Source organism: Ranitomeya variabilis, chromosome 4 (assembly GCF_051348905.1).
Source record: "Ranitomeya variabilis isolate aRanVar5 chromosome 4, aRanVar5.hap1, whole genome shotgun sequence".
In the NCBI taxonomy this organism is placed as follows: domain Eukaryota; kingdom Metazoa; phylum Chordata; class Amphibia; order Anura; family Dendrobatidae; genus Ranitomeya; species Ranitomeya variabilis.
The window spans coordinates 735,143,538-735,167,005 of NC_135235.1; the positions used below are offsets into that span (position 1 = coordinate 735,143,538).

The 23,468-nt window shown below is 45.4% G+C and overlaps 1 protein-coding gene across 2 annotated transcripts in view; it reads right to left on the bottom strand.

Moving 5' to 3' along the window:
• Nucleotides 1-23,468, bottom strand: part of LOC143767984 (uncharacterized) — a 42,325-nt gene that overhangs the window by 13,964 nt on the left and 4,893 nt on the right. The window contains exons 2-10 of one of the 2 annotated variants that reach the window (XM_077256578.1): nucleotides 10,122-10,272; nucleotides 9,811-9,990; nucleotides 9,605-9,728; nucleotides 9,428-9,525; nucleotides 7,346-7,495; nucleotides 7,037-7,216; nucleotides 6,830-6,953; nucleotides 6,651-6,748; nucleotides 6,365-6,455 (exon numbers count right to left, since the gene is read on the bottom strand). In XM_077256578.1, coding sequence (XP_077112693.1) covers nucleotides 6,365-6,455; nucleotides 6,651-6,748; nucleotides 6,830-6,953; nucleotides 7,037-7,216; nucleotides 7,346-7,495; nucleotides 9,428-9,525; nucleotides 9,605-9,728; nucleotides 9,811-9,990; nucleotides 10,122-10,199 — 1,123 coding nt within the window. In that variant the 5' untranslated portion in view covers nucleotides 10,200-10,272. Of the gene's footprint in view, nucleotides 1-6,364; nucleotides 6,456-6,650; nucleotides 6,749-6,829; nucleotides 6,954-7,036; nucleotides 7,217-7,345; nucleotides 7,496-9,427; nucleotides 9,526-9,604; nucleotides 9,729-9,810; nucleotides 9,991-10,121; nucleotides 11,290-23,468 lie in introns of those variants that run through there. The other variant, XM_077256579.1, reaches the window with a different exon arrangement.

Genomic DNA, 23,468 nt, shown 5'->3' on the forward strand with positions numbered 1-23,468 from the left:
GCATACAAGGATAGGGATGGAGCCGTGCATACAAGGATAGGGATGGAGCCGTGCATACAAGGATAAAGGATGGAGCCGTGCTTACAAGGATAAAGGATGGAGCCATGCATACAAGGATAAGGATGGAGCCATACATACTAGGATAGGGATGGGGCCGTGCATTCAAGGATAGGGATGGGGAGCCATGCATACAAGGATAGGGATGGGGCAGTGCATACATACAAGGATAGGGATGGGGCCGTGCATACAAGGATAGGGATGGAGCCGTGCATACAAGGATAGGGATGGGGCCGGGCATACAAGGATAGGGATGGAGCCGTGCATACATGGATAGGGATGGAGCCGTGCATACAAGGATAGGGATGGAGCCATGCATACAAGGATAGGGATGAGGAGCCATGCATACAAGGATAGGGATGGGGCCGTGCATACAAGGATAGGGATGTGGCCGTGCATACAAGGATAGGGATGGAGCCATGCATACAAGGATAGGGATGAGGAACCACGCATACAAGGATAGGGATGAGGAACCACGCATACAAGGATAGGGATGAGGGGACAATGGGATGAAACTGAAGTGGAGGAGACACAGATTGGATATTAGGAAAAAAACACCTTTTGACAGTGAGGGGGATCAATGACTGGAACAGGCTGCCATGAGAGGTGGTGAGTTCTTCTTCAATGGAAGTGTTCAAATAACAATATGACTTTTATAAACCAATCCATCTATATCCACTTTCACAAAGTCAAATCTTCACGTCGCTTCTGAGCCTTTCAGTGTGCCCAAATCAAAATTAGGACCCATGTAGTTATTATTATAGTGAGAAGAACCCACTTAATTTATGGTGTGTGTCTCTTGGAGCGCAATCTGGGCACTATGTGGTGAGTAATAAAATGGTATATTCAAAGTTTTCACTCTCCAACATCCACTGCGTGCTAATTTTTGGAAAGTGGCTGTGGTCAAAATAGTGACTACTATAGATTAATTCACTGAAGGTTAATGTAGCACCCCAGGAAACCGTTTGCTACAGTTATGTTGCTTTTCTTCCTTCGGGGAAGGTAATGTCATGATCAGAGGCAAGGAAGTTCTCTTCACCAGGTAAGGCACCCACATGCAACACATTCTGAATCCAGGCCAGGAGGGGGAGCTCAAGATCCGAATTCAGGGGAACGTCCCCTAGCTATATCTATCCTGACCTGGAGGAGGAGTTAGGTTAGTTGGAGAGGAACACTGAAGTGGAAGGAAATCTAAGAGAGCCGCAGAGCAGGAGAGAGATCTGACAGCCATGAGGGAGCTGCAGCCTCTGGGAAAGGAGAAATTACCTGAAGGGTTGGATGTGGAGTACCTGGAGAGGAAACGAGCAAAGGAGAGGAACAGGGCTCAGAGGGGAACTATGACCGGGCACCCTCAAAGCCGAAGCGCTGGAATCAGGTACCGGGAGCCCGAGGCTTTTGTGGAACTCTAGGACACAGAGCAGAACCGGAGGGCCAGGAACTGTATGTAATTGGCCCACACCTCGCCTGACACGCAGCAGCACCTAAGGAGCCCGGGGCGTGATTGAGTCCCTGTAAAACGGTTCGAGCTGTCCGTTGTGCAGGTACCTGTCCCAGGACTGGGGGAAACTGGAGTACACTGTAGGAAACTTCAGGCAGCAGGGAATTCATCTTCAAGAGGCGCTAGAGGAAAGGCTCACGGATCTCACACGGAAAAGGGGACCCTCCATTGCCTCCGAGCTGGCCGGGCCATACCACCACCCATGCCTGGTGCCCTGGACTGTGGCCAGCCAACTGCAGTAAGCCAGATAATGACTTACAACTTGTGTCCTCTCTTTATTCACTGGCACATACCATTCACACCTTACGTCGTAGGACCCTGCTTCACCTGTGGGAAGGGTAACATCAGTGCTGCCACAACATCCCCCAGAGGACTCCTTTAATGCAGCATCGGTCCCACTATTGATCGAACTCCACAGGTGGCGTCACGACAGACTTTAAACACTTTTCCCTTAAAAGACCGTTCCTCTTTAACGTTGAGGCCCAGGGCCACGGACCGGGTCGCAGCCACCATGACATTCCCCCTCGAGACCGGACCTGGTAACGAGTACCCCACTGCCCTGGGGGCGACTTATTATCATTTCCAAAATGGAGTCACTTTATGAGGTTTTAACTGCTCTGGTTTTCTGCATTTTGTCAAATTAAGGCTTGTGAAAATGGTGTGTACCATCTAGCCTGGCATCCACACCTGCCACCCCTACTTCTGTCACCAGGCATGGCCTCATTCATTCTGCAGGCAACACTGGGGATGGAGGAGATATCGGAACCAGAAGCTCTGGATGGTGCAGGCTCTGTTCAGCCACTTAGATTAGGGTTGCTGTGAACTGTAGTGCCATCCAGTCAGGCATTATGGGTGTGTGTGCTGTCCATCTGGAGTAATCTGCTTCCTGCATTCGCCAATTGGAAAGCACCCCGCCCTACTAAAGCTCAAAGCAAATTGCAGGAAGATACAGCCTTGTTCAGCCCTTTCTGTGCTCAGCTGCTGTGACCCCTTAGTGACTAATCTTGCTTCTTATGATTTTGTATTTTCTCTGCCCTCGTGGATCTGACCCAACTGCTTGACTATTCGTCATCTCACCTCACCAGGGCCGGTTTTAGGCAAAGTGGGGCCCTAGGCAAAGTTTAAAATGGGGCCCCAAATGCTAACATATTGCACATCATACAGAAGCATTTCGGTTGTATTTACATGCGCTGATCTCAGGCCGCTAAACGAGCGTGATCGACAATACTGAAGTCGTTGGACGCTTGTTTCCCGACATCTTTCCACCATCTGAGAAAGAATGAAGGGGTGAAGGGGACAGAACGATCGCTAATAGATCACCGTACAGTATCATGTTATCAGCAGCACATCTACAGTTTACACCGGCGATGTGCTGCTGAGAACAAGGATTTTTATTCCAGCATAAACAATCCAATCACCCAATGAATATGCAGCATTTTGCTGGTTTAGTATAATGTGCACTACAGCACTGCCCACAGTAGTACTATACAGCACTGCCCACAGTAGTACTATACAGCAGGGCCCACAGTGGTATACAGCAGAGCCCACAGTGGTATACAGCAGAGCCCACAGTGGTATACAGCAGAGCCCACAGTGGTATACAGCAGAGCCCACAGTGGTATACAGCAGAGCCCACAGTGGTATACAGCAGAGCCCACAGTGGTATACAGCAGAGCCCACAGTAGTATACAGCACAGCCCACAGTAGTATACAGCATGCCTATCCCCCCCCCCTCTCCCGAGAATGGCCGCAGTCCAGTAAAAAAAAAAAAAAAACACACGCTCCTCACCTCTCCACACCTGCCCGCGCTGCTTCCTGCTCCTGTGTCAGAGGCAGAGCGGGGAATGATGGGAGAGGGGGCGTCGTCTGGTGACGCTCTCTCCTCCATCATTGCATTGAACTGTACCGGCAGACGCCGGTACAGTTCAATGCGGCGGGGGAGTCGGCGCTGGCGGCAGGCGGACCCCCCTGCCTCACAGGGGCCCCATAGCGGCTGCATGACTTGCCGCTAGCTGGGGGCCCCTGGGGGAGTGGGGGCCCCAGGCAGCTGCCTGGTCTGCCTGCCCCTAACGCCGGCCCTGCACCTCACTTCACAGAACAGCAGGTAACACCATGGCCCAAGCCTAGGGATCTCTGTGTAAGAACAGATCCATGTAAAGAATGTTGAGCAAGGCAATCCTTGGGATCTGCAAAGCTGAGTAGATAGTGCCAAGCCTGATTGTTGTAGCCATATTTTGAGCTGCCAGGGAACCAATACATTGTGTCTGGAATCTATTCCAACAAGATATGCATTCAAATAGCTAAATGGCGCTCCTTCCCTTCTTAACCCTGCCATGTGCCCAGACAGTAGTGTACAACCGTATACAGGGTATTGTTGGATTCAAGAGATGTTGGAAAATAATTTGTGAGGTTCATTTGTTTCCTATTATCCTTTGTGAAGAATTCCACAGTTATCACTACAAAAAGCGACATGTCAGATGTGAAAAATGGGAGTATTTTGGGCAGTAACTACTGTAGTCAAAAACTGACTATGGACAATAACACATCTATCAAAATGTTCAAACTCAGTCTTCATCAGTAAAATATGAGTAGTGGTATCAACTCTCTGGAGTAATTAAAGTATGGGGCTCGGTGGCTCTTGGCAATCTAAACTATCGTAAGGGCCAATATTTTCTATCAGATGAGTTTCAAGAAAAAATATTAGACATTTAAAACGAACTTTTTATAATACTGCAGAGCTGGGGCATCTTCAAATTAGATCTCGCACATTGGGAAGAGGTAATGGAGACTTTAAAAAATAAAAAAAATACCAGGGAGTTCCAAACTTACAAACTCCCCTACCTGAGGCAGGCTGATCCTACCACAATCAAACTATCAACCAGAATGAACATGTAAAACAAAAAAAAAAAAACACCATAGAACTAAAAATATGTTACATCTCCCCAAAAAAAGTATGTATGAGGGGAGAACTCCAACACTAAACTGGAGTCACACTCATTTATGGTGGACCATTGGAGATACTATGAGCCCTGACCAGAGGAGTAGAGAAAGTATTCGTGCCCCCATTTCAGGAGAGATTGTGCAGTAATCTGAATTCCTTAGGATGGAAAACATAATGGAATTTATGAAAGGGGGGTGAATCTATGAAACCAGGGCTCGTGCCATGTCAACACATCTCCTGCAGGAGGGAATAAATGTATATTACAGCCATGAACCACGCACAGCTTAGAGATACATCTTGGCACAGGTGTAATGTTTTTTTATCACAATCCTCCTTGAAATTAGTTAGTTTTTAATACAAATTGAAAAGTCAGGATAAAGGGAAACTCTGCTGTTATTGTACAGATATTCACACTTGGCCTCACTGCACATTCAATGTTGTTGATCATAAAAGTGAAGTTTGGCCAGAAAGACTGGACCTGGTCTTGTAGGGACCATATGATCACATTCAGGAGCACAGAAGGGAGAGAAGGTAGATTCATCCGATAAGATATCAGGGATCTAGGAAGCCAACAGCATCATTACCCTCCGCTTTCTCTTACAGGCCCATCATAATATCTTGTCAGCACATTCTACGTACGTTGTTATTTGGCTTTGAAGTCTACAGACCTGGGCAGGTAACGGTCATCCTGTGTAAGAAGGTGGCGGGGACCCTCATGTGCCTTCTCTCTCCTGGACTCTGTTCGCACGTTCACATGTGGCACCTCACTGTGTATTACTGTTCATATATTGTAAGGTGACGTAATGTTTATATACCATAATGTGAATGTACTCAATGGGTACTGTTTATAGGATTGGGGCTAGAATAGGATAGGCTAGAACTGTAGTGGGGCTAGAATAGAGGGGGCACAGCAGTGATAGATGATATCATAGAATAGAGCAGGAGGTAGGCAGCACAGGGGTTAACTAAAGGGGAGGTATAGCAAGGCGCAGGGAAGTATACTCAGGATACTTCCTGATTAGAGACAGACACCCGGGCAGCCTTGCCAAGGGCAGGGTGCATGCAGTGTATGAGACAGCTACAGGTCATGGGGGTAAAGCTGCGGATGGCAATAAGGGGCCCCAGGCTGGAGAATAGTACAGTCGGGCATCAGCTCAATAGGATCATCCTCAGGGCGCTTCTGGGATCTACGACTGGGGTGGGAGTCAGTAAGATGGAACTCCCGGCAGCTTTGCAAGATGGAATCAGACAAGGGGCTGACAGGGAGCTGGTGATGCAGGAAGTACGGAAGAGACACAGATTGTCCACAGAGATGGCATGGATTGATGGGAGAGAAGGAGAAGTTATAGAGGAAATGGAGTCTGCTCAGAAGGCAGGGTAAGTACAAGATATGTTGCTTTGTGTGAAATGTGCTGCAAAAGTGATGGGTGCCCATGTTATCAGTAAAGTTGAACTGTTTGAAAAGGACTGTGTCGCTGCAGTGTTTAATGGAACCTGAAATTCTGAAGCTGGAATGAAAGAGACCGAGGGAACTCCAGCAACTGAAACTCTGCTGCACACATCACACACAACAGAAAGGACTCTATATTTCATCTGCGGGGTGCCAGGGTGTGGAAACACTACAGCTTGTTGCCATGACTACCACCATGTCTGCCTTACACCTGCAGGTTGTAAGCGCTATACAAAAGGGTTTTCACAATTTCACAAAGCCATTTAAATATTTTCGGTTGGAGGAGAATGTTATGCCCTACCGGCAAAATGGGGATCACACGATTGTGCCACGTCCGAACTACACCATTGATAAAGCAGCCACAGCTGGTGATTGAGAAGAATCTGTGACTTCTCTGTATTTAGTGGTTACTACTCACCTGGGTAGTCATATGTAGGAGTCTCCTCTTTACACCGCTCATCACCCCTCACATATGTCTCTGTAGTATTAATATGGGTCAGATCTTCACCCTGAAATAAATAATGTAAAAGTCACAGATGGAGAAAGTCACATCTATGATCAGCTCTAATCCTGCCATCTCCACCGTTCTCACGACACCAGTATGAAATATGTAATACTGGTGGATAAAACAAGACTGAGCACAAGACCTTCACCACTGTCTACACATCATAGGGGAGATCTCATGACACCTTCTCTCCATCTACCTGATGATCCTGAGAGACATTGGGATCTTCTTGTTTACAGTCCTGTAGAAGAAGAGGACGGGGACATCTCTCTGGTGTTGTCCTCTTACTGGATAGATCTGGAGGAAACACATACAGGGACTGAATTCATTCTTTACATACAGAATTATAGTTCTTGTGTATTTAGTCCTGTCTATTACCTGGTGATGTGAGGGGCTGGGGAAACTCCATCATGACGTCCTTGTACAGATCTTTGTGTCCTTCTAAATACTCCAACTCCTCCATGGAGAAATAGACAGTGACATCCTGACACCTTATAGGAACCTGACACATACAATGATACAGTCATCCCCCCGATCCCTTCATAGCGTTACTGTATAATGTCCCAGCATTCCCAGCAGTGTCACCTCTCCAGTCAGTAGCTCAATCATCTTGTTGGTGAGTTTTAGGATCTTTCGGTCATTGATGTCCTCATGTATCAGTGGGTGAGGTGGAGGCCTTGTGATTGGACTAAGGGGTCTTTCCCATCCCTCAGACACAGGGTCCTGACAGCGCTCACTAGAAATTTGTTTCACTACTGTGTAATCCTGGTTATGGAGAGACACATTAATAAATCTCACTACAGACATTTCCAGACTCCTCACCTCTCCAGTTCTGTCCATCTGTTATTCCCATAGATAAGAATGATGTAATGTGACACCATCAAAATCTCTCACCTCTCCAGTAAGACGGAAGAGGATCTCTAGGGTGAGGTGTAATATCCTCTCCGCCATCTTGTCTCTGTCCATAACCATCTTTGGTGGGCAAATCAGGAAAATTCTCTTATATAGAAGATCTTCACTGAGAGGATACGATATTGTAGAGACCTGAATGAGAAGATGAGCCAATGTAACATCATAAAAATCCTCTGTAATAATACAATTACTGGAGATAATAAGGGAAACATATGAGGAGATTTATTATTTTACACTATTTATTATTATTATTATTATTATTATTTATTGTTATAGCGCCATTTATTCCTTGGCGCTTTACATGTGAGGAGGGAGCAAGAAGAGAGATGGGAGGACAGTTCAAGGTAGACGTGTTGTTCCAGTAGTTTGGAGGCATAAGGGAGAAGTGATATAGGGCGATAGCTAGATACAGAGGATGGGTCAAGAGAGGGCTTTTTGAGGAGGCATGTTTAAAGCTTGAGGGGAAAACACCAGTTGTTAGTGATAGGTTGAAGAGATGGGTTAGGGTTGGGATGAAGACTGTGGTGAAGTTTGGGATGAGGTGGGATGGGAGCGGGTCAAGTGCATAGGTGGTGAGATGCGATCTTGAGAGTAGAGTGGAGAGTTGATCTTCTGTAATGGTGGAGAAGTTGGTTTTGGAGGTGGAGGGCTGGGAAGTCGGGAGGAAGGGATCTGGGGCTTGTTGACCAAAACTGTCTCTGATGCTATCAATCTCCTGCTTGAAAAATGAGGCAAAGTCTTCAGCTGAGATCAGTGGGGAGGGAGGAGGTGCTGGGGGACGGAGGAGAGAATTGAAGGTGTTTAATAACTGTTTAGGGTTCTGAAACAGGAAGGATAGGAGAGATGAGAAGTAGGTTTGTTTAGCTGTGGCGAGTGTGGTCTTGAAAGTAGTGAGGGACTGTTTGAATGCGATGAAGTGGTCGTTGGAGTGGGATCTTTTCCATCTGCGCTCAGCAGCCATGGAAGCTCGCCTCAGTTCTTTGGTCAGGCTGGTGTGCCAGGGCTGTCTGTTGATTTTGCGAGCTTTGGTATGTGTAAGTGGGGCAGCAGATTCCAAAGCTACAGCTATTGTGGTGTTATATAGAGTGGCAGCGTCATCCGCATTGTGTATGGAACTTATGTCTCTGAGAGGGAGGAGGGATTCAGAGAATGAATGTAGGTCAAGATGTTTAAGATTTCTGCGAGGGTGTCAAAGTTTGTGGGGTGGTGATTGTAGACATGGAGTGGAGAGAGATGAGAATGTGAGAAGGTTGTAGTCAGAAAGAGGAAGAGGTGAGTTAGAGAGGTTAGATAGGGAGCAGAGGCGGGTGAAGATGAGGTCCAGTGTGTGACCATCTTTGTGAGTGGCTGCAGAAGACCATTGAATGAGGCCGAAGGAGGAAATGAGAGATAGAAGTTTAGTGGCAGCTGAGAGGGAAGTGTCAATGGGGATGTTGAAATCGCCCATGCTGATAGTGGGTATGTCCGCAGAAAGGAAATGAAGTAGCCAGGTGGTGAAGTGGTCAAAGAAGGTGGTGGCTGGCCCTGGGGGGCGGTAAATGGCAGCCAGTTGGAGGGGGAGTAGATGCGCACAGAGTGCACCTCAAAGGAAGGGAGGGTAACAGAGGGTGGCAGTGGGATTGGGGTGAAGGAGCAGTTATCTGACAGGAGAAAACCCAACTCCTCCACCATGCTTGCTGCTGGGGCGGGGTGTGTGAGAAAGGTGGAAGCCACCGTAAGAGAGTGCAGCAGGGGAGGCCGTGTCAGAAGGGGCGAGCCAGGTTTCGGTGATGGCGAGGAAGGAAAGTTTGGTAGTAACAAAAAGATCATGGATGTAGGAAAGCTTGTTACAGACAGAGCGAGCGTTCCACAGAGCTCCTGTTAGTGGGACTGGGGAAGTGGGGGCTGGGCGAATGGGTATAAGGTTAGAGAGGTTACGGAAGTTTGTAATGGAGCGTGGATGGGAGGTAGAAATGACTGTGGGAATATTAGTTTTCTTCTTTACAAAAACAAGACTGAGCACAAGACTTTCACCACCTTCTACACATCATAGGAGAGATCTCATGACACCCTGTCTCCATCTACCTGATGATTCTGAGAGACATTGGGATCTTCTTGTTTACAGTCCTGTAGAAGAAGAGGACGGGGACATCTATCTGGTGTTGACCTCTTACTGGATAGATCTGGAAGAAACACATACAGGGACTGAATTCATTCCTTACATAGAGATAATTATAGGCTGTGTGTATTTAATCCTATTACCTGGAGATGTGAGGGACTGAGGAACCTCCATCATGACGTCCTTGTACAGATCTTTGTGTTCTTCTAAATACTCCCACTCCTCCATGGAGAAATAGACAGCGACATCCTGACACCTTATAGGAATCTGACACATACATTGATACCGTCATCCCCAGATCCCTTCATAGCGTTACTGTATAATGTCCCACCATTCCCAGCAGTGTCACCTCTCCAGTCAGCAGCTCAATCATCTTGTAGGTGAGTTCTAGGATCTTCTGGTCATTGATGTCCTCATGTATCAGTGGGTGAGGTGGAGGCCCTGTGATTGGGCTCAGGGGTCTTTCCCATCCCTCAGACACAGGGTCCTGACAGTGCTCACTAGAGGTCTTCTTCACTACTGTATAATCCTGGTTATGGAGAGACACATTAATAAATCTCACTACAGACATTTCCAGAGTCCTCACCTCTTGAGTTCTGTCCAACAGTTTTATTGCCATAAATAAGAATTATGTAATGTGATACCATCAAAATCTCTCACCTCTCCAGTAAGACGGAAGAGGATCTCTAGTGTGAGGTGTAATATCCTATCCGCCATCTTGTCCCTCTTCATATCCATTCTTGATGGGTAGTTAAGAAAAATTCTCTTAATATAGAAGATGTCTACTGAAAGGATCGGATATTATAGGGACCTGAATAGTAAGACGATGAGACGATGAATCATTACAAAGAATTCTGTGTAATAATAAAATTACTGGAGATAACAAAGGAAACATATCAGGAGATAGAACGTGTAGATGTTGTATTCTCTAGTCTTGTATGGACTGGAACATAAGCTCAATTACTGAGTAAGACATCTCCTCCATGCAACCAATCACTGGCTATGTTACTCACTGCTTCGGCAATTAATTTGCTGTAGGAATCACATGTTCGTTGGGACAGACCAGAAAATACAGAGTCTGGCGGGGACCCAAGCAGCAATTACCGTATTTTTCAGACTACGAGATGCACTTTTTCCCAAAAAATATTTTTGGTGGAAAATGGGGGTGCGTCTTCTAGTCGGAATATACTTACAATTAGGCCGGGGTCACACTAGCGAGTTTTACGGACGTATGAGAGGCGCAAAAACTACGCATTGCACATGGACCAATGATTCTCTATGGGGCAGCTTCTACCTGCCGTAAATTTCTCTGCCTTATTTTACGGGCGTAGAACATCGCAGCATGCTGCGTTTGTCAGCATATTGCGCAAAAAATCCACCAATGAAAGTCAATGGGGGCGAGAAAAATACGGATTACACACGGACCATCAGTGTGACTTGCGAGAAATATGCAGCGGTGTTCTATAGAAAAGCCGGTAATTCAGTGCGGTGCACAGTAAAATCACACTGACAGGTTAGAATAGATCAAATAAATGTCTACACATAGTATAGGGATATATATATATAGCAGAAAAGCCGGCTTTTGCCATCTCCTTATCAAACCTGACAGGATATGTGACATTGTTACATACAGTAAACCATTTGATATCCCTTATTTTTTAACATATTCCTCACTAATAATGTTCCAAGTGTCTGTGTGCATAATTTGGGGGGGTCTGGCTGTGAAAATAAAGGGTTAAATCGCGGAAAAAACTCGCAATTTTCTCTGCCAGAGTGGGAAAGCCAGTGACTGAGGGCAGATAATAATAGCCTAGAGAGGGTCCATGGTTATTGCTTCCCCCCCCCCCCGGCTACAAACATCTGCCCCCAGCCACCCCAGAAAAGGCACATCTGGAAGATGCGCCTATTCTGGCACTTGGCCTCTCTCTTCCCACTCCCGTGTAGCGGCGGGATATGGGGTAATAAAGGGTTAATGTCACCTTGCTATTGTAAGGTGACATAAAGCCAGGTTAATAATGGAGAGGCGTCAATAAGACATCTATCCATTATTAATCCAATAGTAGTAAATGGTTAACCCCTTCATGACCCAGCCTATTTTGACCTTAATGACCTGGCCGTTTTTTTGCAATTCTGACCAGTGTCCCTTTATGAGGTAATAACTCAGGAATGCTTCAACGGATCGTTTTTTCGTGACATATTGGGCTTCATGTTAGTGGTAAATTTTGGTTGATAATTTCTGAGTTTATTTGTGAAAAAAAACGGAAATTTGGCGAAAATTATGAAAATTTCGCAATTTTCACATTTGAATTTTTATTCTGTTAAACCAGAGAGTTATGTGACACAAAATAGTTAATAAATAACATTTCCCACATGTCTACTTTACATCACCACAATTTTGGAAACAAAATTTTTTTTTGCTAGGAAGTTATAAGGGTTAAAATTTGACCAGTGATTTCTCATTTTTACAACAAAATTTACAAAACCATTTTTTTTTTAGGGACCACCTCACATTTGAAGTCAGTTTGAGGGTTCTATATGGCTTTAAATACCGAAAAGTGACACCATTCTAAAAACTGCACCACTCAAGGTGCTCAAAACCACATTCAAGAAGTATATTAACTCTTCAGCTGTTTCACAGCAGCCGAAGCAACATGGAAGGAAAAAATGAACATTTAACTTTTTAGTCACAAAAATGATCTTTCAGCAACAATTTTTATATTTTCCCAAGGGTAAAAGGAGAAACTGGACCACGAACCTTGTTGTCCAATTTGTCCTGAGTACGCTGATACCTCATATATGGGGGTAAACCACTGTTTGGGCGCACGGCAGGGCTCGGAAGGGAAGGAGCGCCATTTGACTTTTTGAATGAAAAATTGGCTCCAATCTTCAGCGGACACCATGTCGCGTTTGGAGAGCCCCCGTGTGCCTAAACATTGGAGCTCCCCCACAAGTGACCCCATTTTGGAAACTAGACCCCCCAAGGAACTTATCTAGAAGCATAGTGGGCACTTTAATCCCCCAGGTGCTTCACAAATTGATCCGTAAAAATGAAAATGTACTATGTTTTCACAAAAAAAATTCTTTTAGCCTCAATTTTTTCATTTTCACATGGGCAACAGCATAAAATGGATCCTAAAATTTGTTGGGCAATTTCTCCTGAGTACACCGATACCTCACATGTGGGGGTAAACCACTGTTTGGGCACATGGTAAGGCTCGGAAGGGAAGGAGCGCCATTTGACTTTTTGAATGGAAAATAACTCCAGTCGTTAGCGGACACCATGTCGCGTTTGGAGAGCCCCCGTGTGCCTAAACATTGGAGCTCCCCCACAAGTGACCCCATTTTGGAAACTAGACCCCCCAAGGAACTTATCTAGATGTGTAGTGAGCACTTTGAACCCCCAAGTGCTTCATAGAAGTTTATAACGCAGAACCGTGAAAATAAAAAAGAATTTTTCATTCCTCTAAAATTATGTTTTAGCAAGCAATTTTTTACTTTCGCAAGGGTAACAGGAGAAATTGGACCCCAATAATTGTTGCCCAGTTTGTCCTGAGTATGCTGGTACCCCATATGTGGGGGTAAACCACTGCTTGGGCGCACATCGGGGCTCAGAAGAGAGGGAGCACCATTTGACTTTTTGAACGCAAGATTGGCTGGAATCAATGGTGGCGCCTTGTTGTGTTTGGAGACCCCTGATGTGCCTAAACAGTGGAAACCCCTCAATTCTAACTTCAACACTAACCCCAACACACCCCTAACCCTAATCCCAACCCTAACCACAACCCTAACCCCAACACACCCCTAACCCTAACCACAAGCCTAATCTTAACCCTATTTCCAACCCTAGCCCTAATTCCACCCTAAGGCTATGTGCCCACATTGCGGATTCGTGTGAGATTTTTCCACACCATTTTTGAAAAATCCGCAGGTAAAAAGGCACTGCGTTATACCTGCGCATTTACCGCGGATTTCAAGTGTTTTTTGTGCGGATTTCACCTGCGGATTCCTATTGAGGAGCAGGTGTAAAACGGAATCCGCACAAAGAATTGACATGCTGCGGAAAATACAAACACAGCGTTTCCGCGCTGTATTTTCCGCACCATGGGCACAGCGGATTTGGTTTTCAATAGGTTTACATGGTACTGTAAACCTGATTGAAAACTGCTACGAATCCGCAGCAGCCAATCTGCTGCGGATCCGCAGCCAAATCTGCACCATGTGTGCACATAGCCTAATCTAACCCTAACTCTAGGTTCTAACCCTAACCCTAGCCCTAACCCTAACCCTAGTGGGGGAAGAAAAAAATATATATATTTTCTTTATTTTTATTATTGTCCCTATCTATGGGGGTGATAAATGGGGGGTTCATTTACTATTTTTTTTATTTTGATCACGGTGATAAAACCTATCACAGTGATCAAAATGTACCTGGAACGAATCTGCCGGCCGATTCGGCGGGGGCACTGGGCCCGCCATTTTGGAAGATGGCGGCGCCCATGAAGAAGACGGACGGACACCGCGAGGCTCGGTAAGTATGAGGGGGGCATCGGAGCACGGGGGGGTGGATCGAAGCACGGGGGGAGCGGACAGGAGGACGGAGGGGAGGGGAGCGGACAGGAGGACGGAGGGGAGCGGACCACAGTACGGGGCAGAAAGGAGGACTGGGGAGGCGATCGGTGGTGGTGGGGGGAGCAGATTAGGTTTTCCAGCCATGGACGATGGTATTGCAGCATCGGCCATGGCTGGATTGTAATATTTCCCCATTTTCATAGGTGAATTACTACAAATCGCTGATTGGCTGTTTCACTTTCAACAGCCAATCAATCAGAGCGATCGTAGCCACGGGGGGGTGAAGCCACCCCCCCTGGGCTGAAGTACCACTCCCCCTGTCCCTGCAGATCGGGTGAAATTGGAGTTAACCCTTTGACTCGATCTGCAGGGACACGATCCCTCCATGACGCCACATGGGCGTCACAGGTCGGATTGGCACCGACTTTCATGATGCCTACGTGGCGTCACAGGTCGGGAAGGGGTTAATAAAACACACACACACACACACACACACATTAGGGCAAAAGTATTTTGATGAAATAAAGACACAGGGTGTTGTAATAGTTTATTATACTCTCAATCCAATTGAAGACCCTTGTCACCTGAAACAAAGTTAAAATAAAAAATCAACAATATCCCATACCTTCCGTCGTTCAGTCTTGTCCCATGCTGTAAATCCATCTGAAGGGGTTAAATAAATTTACAAGCAGGAGACTGCTAATGCAGCCGCCCCTGCCTGTAAAAACTGGGGAATGAATGGAAAGCAGGGGAACGTAGCTACCTAGACTTGCGGTGCTGCGCCCCCTGCTGGCATAACCTCAGATGAACTGGAGCGTGAGAAAATATTCACAAAAATTCCCATGGGTCTAAACTCCATTCTCCTGGATGGATCCTTTATCTGCTCAGGAAGTCGGCCTGTATATTTATTTCCCCTTTTATATGTAGGGCAGAAAGTGAGAGAACGTGTTCTTCGGCCCAGGAAAATATTCTTGCTGATATTGCTTTTAGATCCTCGTGTCTTGTACTTCCTTGATGGCGAAGGTGGGCAACTGTTGTCATGTTGTCCGAATATATCTTGATATGGGAATTTTGAAGAAGAGTTACTGCTGCTTTGAGAACTTCCTCTACCGCTTTTAGTTCTCTGTAGTTCGAGGATCGTTGTCTTATCTCGTTTGGCCAGTCTCCTTGAAATATATGTTGGGCCACCGTAGCTCCCCAACCTCTTTCGCTGGCATCTACTGTTATAGTGATCGCGGGATCCTGCAACCAGGGAACTCCTCTGATTAAGTTCTCCTTTTGTAGCCACCATGTCAATGAGGATTTTATGTGTGGTGGTATGTGGATCTTTTTGTCTAGAGAATCTGGGGACCTGTCCCAGTTTGTCAGGATATGGGTCTGGAGTATTCTGGTGTGGGCTTGTGCCCATGCCACCATCTGGATACATGGTGTCATGGTCCCGAGAACCGACATGGCCCATCTTAAAGATACTACCTTCTTGTCCCGCAACATTCTTATTTTTGCTGTAAGTAAGGTCCGTTTTTGTTCTGGTAAGAAAGAGGTTTGGCAGTGAGAGTCTAGTAGAACTCCTAAAAAGATCTTTGATGTTGATGGAACCATATCCGATTTTTTGTGGTTTACTATCCAGCCTAGGGACGACAAGATTTGGACTGTCCTCTAAAGATGCTCTTGTAGAAGGGGAACTGTGAGAGCCACTATCAAAAGGTCGTCGAGGTATGGAATTATGCATATTTGTTGACCTCTGATGTAGGCCATTACTTCGGACATGATCTTCGTGAATATTCTTGGGGCTGAGGATAGCCCGAATGGGAGGACATTGAACTGAAAATGGTCTATGTTTTCTCCCCTGGTGACTGCAAATCTTAGGAATCTTCGATAAGTTGGATGGATTAGGATGTGGTAATATGCATCCTGTAAATCTATAGTTGCCGTAACTAAATCCTGTCCTATGAGGGGTACTGTAGATCTTACTAATTCCATCTTTAACCTTCTGTAGGCGACATATCGATTTAGGGGTTTTAGGTTGATTATCACTCGATGGGACCCATTCGGTTTCTTTATTAGGAATAGGTTTGAATAATGTCCTCTGTTCCGCTCGTTCTCCGGGACTGTGGAGATCACATTGTTGACTAGCAGATCTTGTACTCCCACTATCAATGTGGATTGTAGCTTTGGTGTGGATAAAGATGTTGTCTTTAACATCTTTTGAGGATACAAACTCTATTTTTATCCCGTCTCTGACTGATCTTAAGGTCCATTGGTCTGAGCAGTTTGTTTGCCAGTATGGGAGGAAGTTTGATATATGACCCCCCACCGTGGTGGCATAATTGTTTTCTTTGATTTTGGAGTTGGGGGAAGAAAAAGATTCCTGTCTTTTCCCCCTTTTGGATAACTCCAACGCCCCGACTTACCCTTACCTCTGTGTTGAGGAGTATGCTCTTGCTGAGAGCGAAAGGGTCTCTTTCTAGGGTTTCTAGGCTCTGGCAATGTCTTCTTTTTGTCTGAGGCTTTCTACAGTAGATCATCCAGGGCAGGCCCAAACATATATTTTCCTTTAAAAGGAATAGAACACAGCCTCATCTTCGAATTCATGTCCCCAGACCAAGATCTTAGCCAGAGTGCTCGTCTTACAGAATTTGACAACCCTGATGATCTTGCTGCCACCCTCACCGATTCTGCCGAGGCATCTGCTAGAAATCCTGTCGCTTTCTGGAAGATGGGTAGGGAGGCTAGAATATCCTCTCTGGGAGTGCCTGAGGACAGGTGCTCTTCTAGTTGTCCCAGCCAGCGGTGCATTGACCTAGCCACACAGGTAGATACAGAATTGATGTTCAAAGTAACACAAGACCTCTCTAAGAAATTCATATAGATAGGCCACAAGAATGTATAGTTAAAAAATACAAACTTTATTTCAAACAAAAGAGAAAAAGTATCTCAATCATAAATATAAACACATAAATGTAATGTTAATGATGCCTCCAATCTAACATAGGTCCTGGTGAAGCAGATCAGTCCAATAAGTTTGATATCGGTATTTGGCTTTGGAGTATCTGAGGCATATCAGTGGCTAATTATATGTATGGGTACACCATAGATGTTTTTCCAATCATGTGTGGTATCGTTATAAAATAAAACAAAAAATAAGCCATAAAATAAAACATAGGCACCATGCACTTTAACCTGTCTGTATAGCTGCTGTTATCATATTGATGCATCTATATTAATAGCTACTAGGTGGCATATCGAATGATATGTTTATACTGTATGAGATTTAGATACTGTGGATTTTTTTCACCAGGACCTATGTTAGATTGGAGGCATCATTAACATTACATTTATGTGTTTATATTTATGATTGAGATACTTTTTCTCTTTTGTTTGAAATAAAGTTTGTATTTTTTAACTATACATTCTTGTGGCCTATCTATATGAATTTCTTAGAGAGGTCTTGTGTTACTTAGTAATTTTGAATGTGTTATGCTATATATTTATGGACTAATTATGTATACAGAATTGATGTTCAGTAAGGACGCTGACGTTTCCCATGATTTCCTTAGTAGGCCGTCCATTTTATGTTCCAGAGGATCTTTCAACTGGGAGGCATCTTCAAATGGTAGCGTGTTTTTTTTAGCTACCCTGGCGATCTGGACGTCCACCTTTGGAATCTCCGACCAGCATGAAGCAGTGTCGTCATCTACCGGAAACCGATCCTTAATTTCTGCTGGAGTGGTCAGCCTCTTTTCTGGGGATTCCCATTCATAGTTACATAGTTATTAAGGTTGAAGGAAGACTGTAAGTCCATCTAGTTCAACCCATAGCCTAACCTAACATGCCCTAACATGTTGATCCAGGGGAAGGCAAAAAAAACCCCATGTGGCAAAGAGTAACTCCACCATGGGGAAAAAAATTCCTTCCCGACTCCACATACGGCAATCAGACTAGTTCCCTGGATCAACGCCTTATCAAGGAATCTTGTGTATATACCCTGTAACATTATACTTTTCCAGAAAGGTATCCAGTCCCCTCTTAAATTTAATTAATGAATCACTCATTACAACATCATACGGCAGAGAGTTCCATAGTCTCACTGCTCTTACAGTAAAGAATCCGCGTCTGTTATTATGCTTAAACCTTCTTTCCTCCAGACGTAGAGGATGCCCCCTTGTCCCTGTCTCAGGTCTATGATTAAAAAGATCATCAGAAAGGTCTTTGTACTGTCCCCTCATATATTTATACATTAACATAAGATCACCCCTTAGTCTTCGTTTTTCCAAACTAAATAGCCCCAAGTGTAATAACCTATCTTGGTATTGCAGACCCCTCAGTCCTCTAATAACCTTGGTCGCTCTTCTCTGCACCCGCTCCAGTTCAGCTATGTCTTTCTTATACACCGGAGACCAGAACTGTGCACAGTATTCTAAGTGTGGTCGAACTAGTGACTTGTATAGAGGTAAAATTATGTTCTCCTCATGAGCATCTATGCCTCTTTTAATACATCCCATTATTTTATTTGCCTTTGTAGCAGCTGCCTGACACTGGCCACTGAATATGAGTTTGTCATCCACCCATACACCCAGGTCTTTTTCATTGACGGTTTTGACCAGAGTTTTAGAATTAAGCACATAGTTATACATCTTATTACTTCTACCCAAGTGCATGACCTTACATTTATCCCCATTAAAGCTCATTTGCTATTTATCAGCCCAAGCTTCTAGTTTACATAAATCATCCTGTAATATAAAATTGTCCTCCCCTGTATTGATTACCCTGCAGAGTTTAGTGTCATCTGCAAATATTGAAATTCTACTCTGAATGCCCCCTACAAGGTCATTAATAAATATGTTAAAAAGAAGAGGGCCCAATACTGACCCCTGTGGTACCCCACTGCTAACCGTGACCCAGTCCGAGTGTGCTCCATTAATAACCACCCTTTGTTTCCTATCCCTGAGCCAGCTCTCAACCCACTTACACATATTTTCCCCTATCCCCATTACTCTCATTTTATGTAACAACCTTTTGTGTGGCACCGTATCAAAAGCTTTGGAAAAGTCCATATATACTACGTCCACTGGGTTCCCTTGGTCCAGTCCGGAACTTACCTCTTCATAGAAGCTGATCAAATTAGTCTGACATGAACGGTCCCTAGTAAACCCGTGCTGATACTGGGTCATGAGGTTATTCCTCTTCAGATACTCCAGCATAGCATCCCTTAGAATGCCCTCCAGGATTTTACCCACAGTAGAGGTTAAACTTACTGGCCTATAATTACCGAGTTCAGTTTTTGCCCCTTTTTTGAATATTGGCACCACATTTGCTATACGCCAGTCCTGTGGTACAGACCCTGTTATTATGGAGTCTTTAAAGATTAAAAATAATGGTCTATCAATGACTGTACTTAGTTCCTGCAGTACTCGGGGGTGTATCCCATCCGGGCCCGGAGATTTGTCAATTTTAGTTATTTTTAGACGCCGCTGTACTTCCTGCTGGGTTAAGCAGGTGACAATTAATGGGGAATTTTTGTATTCACTGATCATATTGTCTGCCATGGGATTTTCTTTTGTAAATACTGATGAAAAAAAGTCATTTAGCATATTGGCTTTTTCCTCATCCTCATCCACCATTTCACCCAGACTATTTTTAAGGGGGCCAACACTGTCATTTTTTAGTTTCTTACTATTTATATAGTTAAAGAATATTTTGGGATTATTTTTACTCTCTCTGGCAATGAGTCTCTCTGTCTCAATCTTTGCTGCCTTGATTTGCTTTTTACAGAATGTATTTAATTTTCTGTATTTATTTAATGCCTCCTCACTACCTACTTCCTTTAATTCTCTAAATGCTTTCTTTTTGTCCCTTATTGCGCCCCTTACAGCTCTATTTAGCCATATTGGTTTCCTCCTATTTCTAGTATGTTTATTCCCATACGGTATGTACTGTGCACAGGTCCTATCCAGGATGCTAATAAATGTCTCCCATTTTCTTTGTGTATTTTTGTGTCTCAGGATATCATCCCAGTTAATTGCACCAAGATCCTCTCTCATCCGTTGGAAATTTGCCCTCCTGAAGTTTAGTGTCCTTGTCACCCCCCTACTACCCATCTTATTAAAGGTTACATGAAAACTTATTATTTTGTGATCACTATTCCCCAAGTGACCCCCAACCCTTATATTTGATATGCGGTCTGGCCTGTTGGTTAATATTAGGTCTAGCAGTGCCCCCCTCCTTGTTGGGTCCTGAACCAGTTGTGAAAGGTAATTGTCTCTCATAGTTGTCAAAAACCGATTACCTTTGCTGGAACTGCAGGTTTCTGTTCCCCAATCTATTTCAGGGTAGTTGAAGTCCCCCATAATAATGACTTCTCCTTGAGTCGCAGCTTCATCTATTTGCTTTACGAGGATATTCTCCATTGCTTCCATTAGTTTTGGAGATTTATAACAAACCCCTATCAGTAATTTATTATTTTTTCCCCCTCCCCTTATCTCCACCCAGAGACTCTACATTTTCATTCGATTCACCTATATTATCACGCAGGATGGGTTTTAAGGTCGATTTTACATACAGACACACCCCTCCCCCTCGCTTATCTGTACGGTCATTTCTGAACAGGCTATAGCCCTGCAAGTTAACAGCCCAGTCATGGCTCTCATCCAGCCATGTTTCAGATATCCCCACCATGTCATAATTATGCTCCAACAACATTAGTTCTAATTCATCCATTTTGTTGGCGAGGCTTCTGGCATTAGTATACATGCACTTGATGTTACTCTCTGTACCTCTATTCTTTCTTAAATTACTAACTGTTCTAACCCCACCCCCCATGCCACCGCCACCCCCAACTTCCTTATTTGTGCCCAGGTCTCTATCTGCACTATCTTCCCCTCCTATAAAATGAATACCCTCCCCCCCAATCCCTAGTTTAAACACTCCTCCAACCTTCTAACCATTTTCTCCCCCAGCACAGCTGCACCTTCCCCATTGAGGTGCAGCCCGTCCCTAGCGTAGAGCCTGTAGCCAACTGAGAAGTCGGCCCAGTTCTGCAGGAACCCAAACCCCTCCTTCCTACACCAATTCTTGAGCCACTTATTAACCTCCCTAATCTCCCGTTGCCTCTCTGGCGTGGCACGTGGTACAGGCAGTATTTCGGAAAATACCACGTTGGAGGTCCTTGCTTTCAGCTTGCAGCCTAATTCCCTGAAATCATCTTTAAGGACCTTCCACCTACCTCTAACTTTGTCATTTGTGCCAATGTGCACCATGACCGCTGGGTCCTCACCAGCCCCTCCCAGTAATCTGTCCACCCAATCAGCGATGTGTCGGACTCGAGCGCCAGGTAGGCAGCACACCGTCCGACGATCCCTGTCTTTGTGACAGATTGCCCTATCTGTTCCCCTAATAATTGAGTCCCCCACTACCAGCACCTGCCTGGCCTGCCCTGCTCTCCTTTTTCCCTCCTTACTGGAGCAGTCACTCCTCCGGCTTTCAGAGGACATGCCTGGCTGCAGCAGTGCTACCCCTGTACTGGCACCCCCCTCATCTGCCAACTTAGCAAACTTATTGGGGTGTGCCAGATCAGGACTAGCCTCCCTGGCACTCTTCCCTCTACCCCGCCTTCTATCTGTCACCCAGCTAACTGCCACACTGTCCTGCAGCTCCATCCTACCATCCCCCTCCTCATCTATCCCATTGAGCGTCTGCTCTGTGAGCAGAAGACTCCTCTCCATATTGTCTATGGATCTCAGTGTTGCCAGCTGCACATTTAGATCCAGTATCTGGGTTTCCAAATGCACAATGTGCTCACATCTCGCACAGCAGTATGCACCCTCGACCGGCTGGTCAAGGACTGCATACATGTGGCAAGATGTGCACTGGATGGCATTAACAATTGTGGAGCACATTTCCTAATGGGGATTGCACCACACAGAAACGTTAATTAAAAATAAATACAAAGTATTAATTAAACCAAAAAAAAAAAAAAAAAAACAGAAGCAATTCCTCCCTTGGAAACTCCCTGATTCCAAAGTCACTGAATCACAAGTCACACACTTACCGCCGTTCACACTTACGCTCAGGTCACACTTAGCTCGCTCACACTCGCTGTGCTGAAGATTTATAGATTTTTTTTTTTTTTCTCTCTATCTCCCCTCAACAGCAATCCACCTTGCTGTTCAGATGCACTTCCAAAAAGGACTTGAGCCCCAAACAGCTGCCCCTTATATCCCCTTAATTATGAGCCCCCACCCTAAGTTAACTCCTTATGAATATAGCTAAATTCTATATTCTTCTAGGACTAAGTCACAGATATTTTTGTGAATGGGAAATACTTGTTTTTTCTTAGGACAAAGACCCCCAAAATCTCTTCCTGTACTGACTGAGCCATTTTTTCTTCTTCAATCTCCATAGTCTTCCTCACTGCTGTAGGAGTTCTTCTATGTCATTTGAGGAGAAGTAATATCTCTCCTGTCGGGAAGCCTCGGAATTTAATGATATTTCACCCTCTTCTGGAGGTTCATCCGACATCTCCCCCTGAGAATCCTCATGTCCTTCATCCTCTGGATTAAGCCTTCTTTTCTTAGCCTCCGGAGGAGCACTAGGGTTGGGTGTGGGTTGGGAAAAGGTGGCCAGAGAGCTTTTGATCTCGTGCTGGATTAAGCCTTTAATCTCTTCCATGAGAGATGGCTGCTCTTCCCTAATAATTTTCTCTGTGCATTCTTTGCACAATGTCTTCTTGTATGAAGAGGACAATTTCTTTACACAAACTGCGCATTTGCGCATAGCTTTGGATTTGCCTCCTGATGCGGGTTCCTTCTCCCCCTGAAATAAAGGGGAGAAGGAATCATAAGTTTGCAACCCGCATCAGGGAGTGGACCAGACTACTTACTGGGGCCGGGATGGTGCTGGGATCTGCAAGAGCAGAGCGCGAGGCAGCGGACATCTCCATGCTTTTCACCACACAGTGGTCTTACCTGAGATCTCTTCTTGTCCGGGGCTCTTAAATAGGCGACTGGACCACAGCACCTGTCCTCCTGTTGAGAGAACCTCCTCCTCCAATGTCCGGATGTATGTGGGGGGAGGTCGCCAACATCATCCACGCCGTTCTATCATGCGTTCCAGCGTGGAACTCAAAAGGACCTTCCTGAACACTGAAGCCGGACGGCGTCTGACGTCACATCCTGCCGTCGGCTTCAGACCGGAAGTCCTCATCGCACGCATACCGCTGGAGGAGGAGAGGGGCTGGAGAGCTCCGAGAGGTTTCCAGCTGAAGAATGCCACCCAGACCTTGCCCTGCAGGTGCGGACTGGTGGCGGATGTCCCGAGTCCAGAGAAGACGGGAGCAGTGCACGGGGAAGAGAAGCAAGTCTGCTCCCCAGCTGCCCAGCGTTAAGATCTCTTTTCCCCCCCGGTGACTGCTGCCGGTACAGTACACCTCTTCAACCCTAG